General features: G+C 58.5%; 1 protein-coding gene across 1 annotated transcript in view; it reads left to right on the plus strand.

The window, feature by feature from the left end:
- Positions 1-3,728, plus strand: part of SLC9A1 (solute carrier family 9, subfamily A (NHE1, cation proton antiporter 1), member 1) — an 8,649-nt gene that overhangs the window by 4,677 nt on the left and 244 nt on the right. Inside the window, exons 6-12 of the mRNA XM_010185196.1 lie at positions 87-176; positions 579-649; positions 1,117-1,290; positions 1,450-1,564; positions 2,020-2,121; positions 2,445-2,517; positions 3,596-3,719. Coding sequence (XP_010183498.1) covers positions 87-176; positions 579-649; positions 1,117-1,290; positions 1,450-1,564; positions 2,020-2,121; positions 2,445-2,517; positions 3,596-3,719 — 749 coding nt within the window. The remainder of the gene's footprint in view (positions 1-86; positions 177-578; positions 650-1,116; positions 1,291-1,449; positions 1,565-2,019; positions 2,122-2,444; positions 2,518-3,595; positions 3,720-3,728) is intronic.

Here is a 3,728-nt window from a genome sequence, read left to right on the forward strand (position 1 = left end):
GGTTGGACTGGGGGAGCTTTCCAGGTCCCTTCCAACTCCTCAGATTCTGTGATTCTGTGATCTAACCCACTCTCCCCTTTCCCTAGGGCATGACCATCCGGCCCTTGGTGGACCTGCTGGCCGTGAAGAAGAAGCAGGAGACAAAGCGCTCCATCAACGAAGAGATCCACACACAGGTAACCCGCTGCGCCCGGCCGGCCCTTCCCACGCGCTTCTCTTCGGCGCCTTAGCCCTCTTCTCTCTCTGCTTTTGCCACCTCCACCGCTGTAACCAGGCGGGTTTACAGAGCTGGAGCTGCCCCTAAATCGGTGCCCAAGGTAAGGGGGGATGGAGTGAGGGCTCTCCCCTGTCTGTGTCGTCCTCCAGTGCCTGCTCCGACCCAGACCTCCCCTGTACCTGGTAGAGCAGCAGCCCGGTTGTGTAGGACCGTGCTGCCCTCCTGAGGCCCATCCTGGACCCACAGCCCTGATTTTGCACCTCCTGAGTGCCCTCACCCCTGTGTCAGCGTGGGTGTCGGGGTGGGGAGAGGGTGGGCAGCGACCCTGCGAGCTGCTCACACCTTGGACCGTCTCTTGCAGTTCTTGGATCACCTCCTGACGGGGATCGAGGATATCTGTGGTCACTACGGGCATCACCACTGGAAGGACAAGTGAGTGTGGAGGTTTGGTGACTGGGGGACCCATGAGGATCATGGGGACAGGTTTGAATCACCACCCCACAGGTTTCTCAGCCCTGTGCCAGGATTTTTCCCAGGCTGTTAGATCCACGCACGCTTTCCTTGATGAATTACAACCATGGGTTGGGTGCGACTGGGGCTGCACTACTTCACTGTGCCACCCATGGCATGTCCACAGCAGTGTGGGAGCTGCCAGTGGCCGGTCCCTGCAGGAGCTCAGGACCATCCGTTGTGGGTGCAAGCAGCTGCTGGGTGTTTTGGATGCTGCCTGGGCGTTTTGGACGCAGCCTGGCTCAGGAGGGAGTCGGGGAAGCCTGGCCTGACCTCCGCTGGTGGGAACTGAACCATCTTCTGGCATGGGTCAGGGATGGGGAGTGGGTGCCGGGGCAGAGGGAGGTCTGATGTAATGCCACTCCTCCTCTCCCCACGTCCCTGGGAAGGCTGAATCGCTTCAACAAGAAGTACGTGAAGAAGTGCCTGATTGCGGGGGAGCGGTCCAAGGAGCCTCAGCTCATCGCGTTCTATCACAAGATGGAGATGAAGCAGGCGATCGAGCTGGTGGAGAGTGGGGGCATAGGCAAGATCCCCTCCGCTGTCTCCACCGTCTCCATCCAGTGAGTTCCCCAACCCTGGCCACCCTGTGCTACCAATGGACCCTTGGCATGTGCTGCCAGTGGCCCCCTGCTCCCTGCCAGTGGCCACAGGACAAGCAGCCGTTGGGCTGTGCCATGGCCATCGCACGGCCACTCTCTGAATCCTGTCTGTCCATTCAGGAACATCAACCCCAAGACCCTCCCCGTGGAGCGCATCCTTCCAGCCCTGTCCAAGGACAAGGAGGAGGAGATCCGGAAAATCCTTCGCAACAACCTGCAGAAAACCAGGCAGAGGGTAAGGTGTCCCCTGGCACTGTCTGTGCTTGCTTTGCTTCCCTGGGGGTGGCCAGCACCACTTCCAGCTGGATATCCTCAGGGCCAGCTGAGCCCTTCACCCCAGTGTTCCTGCCCTGCTGCTCCTGGTGTTCCTGGTCTGGTTCTCCCTCCCTGTGAGATTTTTCCTTCTGGGATAGTGCTGAGGGCAGGGTTTGGCTTGGCTGAGTCCAGCATTTAAACCCTTGCTGGGCCAAGGTGGGTCAGGATCAGGCATCCCATGTTAGCACACAAGGGATGTAGCACACAAGGGCTGTAACACACAAGAGATGTAGCACACAAGGGACGAGCCACCAGCTTACCTGGACGTGCTCTGCCCACTGGTGGCTGTTTCAGCCGTCTCCAAGGGAAATTATTTCCTTTGCATTTCTGTGTGGGTTGGTTTTTTTTAACCCTTTTCTTGGGGCCTTTCCTCAGTTGAGATCCTACAACCGGCACACGCTCGTGGCCGACCCCTACGAGGAAGCCTGGAACCAGATGCTCCTGCGGAGGCAGAAGGCCCGGCAGCTGGAACAGAAGGTGATGAGGGGATGCTGGAGCAGGGATGGTGCTGCAGGCTGGGGAGGACGAGGGGGCTTAGGGGGGCTTCCCAGCCTGGGAAGGACATGGGTGTCCTGCATGGGGAGGGTGCTAAGGTTCAGGTGACAGTGGGTGACCTCGGGGGTCCTGCCCCAGGCTCTGAGCGAGTCCTTGCAGCACAGTTTGGAGGATGTGTGCATGTGTCCTCTGCATCCCACTGCTGCTTCTTGCTCATCCCTGTGGCCTGGGGGCAATTCCCTGCTTCCCCTTCCCCATTTATCATGGTCACTCTGATGGACACCATCCCTGTGCTCCCATTCCAGATGAACAACTACCTGACGGTGCCGGCTCACAAGCTCGATTCGCCCACCATGTCCCGGGCTCGCATAGGCTCAGGTAGGTGGGACCAAGCTGCCACTGCCAGCACCTCACTGGGCATCGCTAGCACTTGGGTGCTGAGGCACTCGGGAGTTGTGTTGTCCTGCACCCCCTCAGCGGCTCCAGTCATCCCCATCCAACTCCACTGCGTGCGATGTCCAAGCCCTGAGCAGAATCACCCAGAATTTGCTTTGCCATCTTTTGTTCCTCCTGTCCTGTGTGTCCTCCCCTGCTCTGGGGACTGTGTGACAGGGTGTGATGCTGCTGTTGGTGCTTGCAAGGCAGTGATTAATCAGCAGAGGGCAGCTTCACCCTTTGTGAATGGTGCCATCCAGGGAAGCAGAGCTGGGCTGTCTGGGGTGGCTTCAGAAAGAATCAGACTGGTTTGGGTTGGAAGGGACCTCAGAGCCCCCGCAGTCCAACCCCCATGGGCAGGGACACCTCCACCAGCCCAGGCTGCTCCAAGCCCCATCCAACCTGGCCTTGGGCACTGCCAGGGAGGGGGCACCCACAGCTTCTCTGGGCAACCTGGACCAGGGCTTCATTACTCTCAATGTAAAGAATTTATTCCTAATATCTCATCTAAATCTCACTTCTTTCAGTTTGAAGCCATCACCCCTCATCTTATCACTCCATGCCCTTGTAGAAAGTCCCTCCCTAGCTTTCCTGTAGCCCCTTCAGGTCCTGGAAGGCTGCAATAAGATCTCCCTGGAGCCTTCTCTTCTCCAGCCTGAACCACCCCAACACTCAGCCTGTCCCATAGCAGAGCTGCTCCAGCCTCTGAGCATCTTTGTGGCCTCCTCTGGAGCTCCATGCCCTCCTTATGTTGGGGAAATCTCAGAGTGGGTCACAGCACTGCAAGGGAGGTCTCACCAGAGCGGAGTAGAGCGAGAATCCCTATGGCTATGGAGATCAAAAAGAGGAATTAAACAGACTTGGAAATCAGAGAGTGAGCCCAGGCATCCCAGCACCAAACATCTGGGGTGCATTAGCTGGGGGTCCCCAAGACCCCTCTTCCTTTCCTTAGGTTATCTTGCCCCAGTTTGTTCATGATAGCATGGGATGGGCTTTGCCTGACCCCTCTCTGCCTCCCCAGACCCGCTGGCCTACGAACCCAAGGCGGACTCAGAGAACCTGCCCATCATCACCATCGACCCAGCCTCCCCGCAGTCCCCAGAGTCCGTGGACCTGATGAACGAGGAGTCCAAGGGCTGTGGCGGGCTCCCCCC

The sequence above is a fragment of the Mesitornis unicolor genome, unplaced genomic scaffold (genome assembly GCF_000695765.1).
Source record: "Mesitornis unicolor isolate BGI_N332 unplaced genomic scaffold, ASM69576v1 scaffold26345, whole genome shotgun sequence".
In the NCBI taxonomy this organism is placed as follows: Eukaryota; Metazoa; Chordata; class Aves; order Mesitornithiformes; family Mesitornithidae; genus Mesitornis; species Mesitornis unicolor.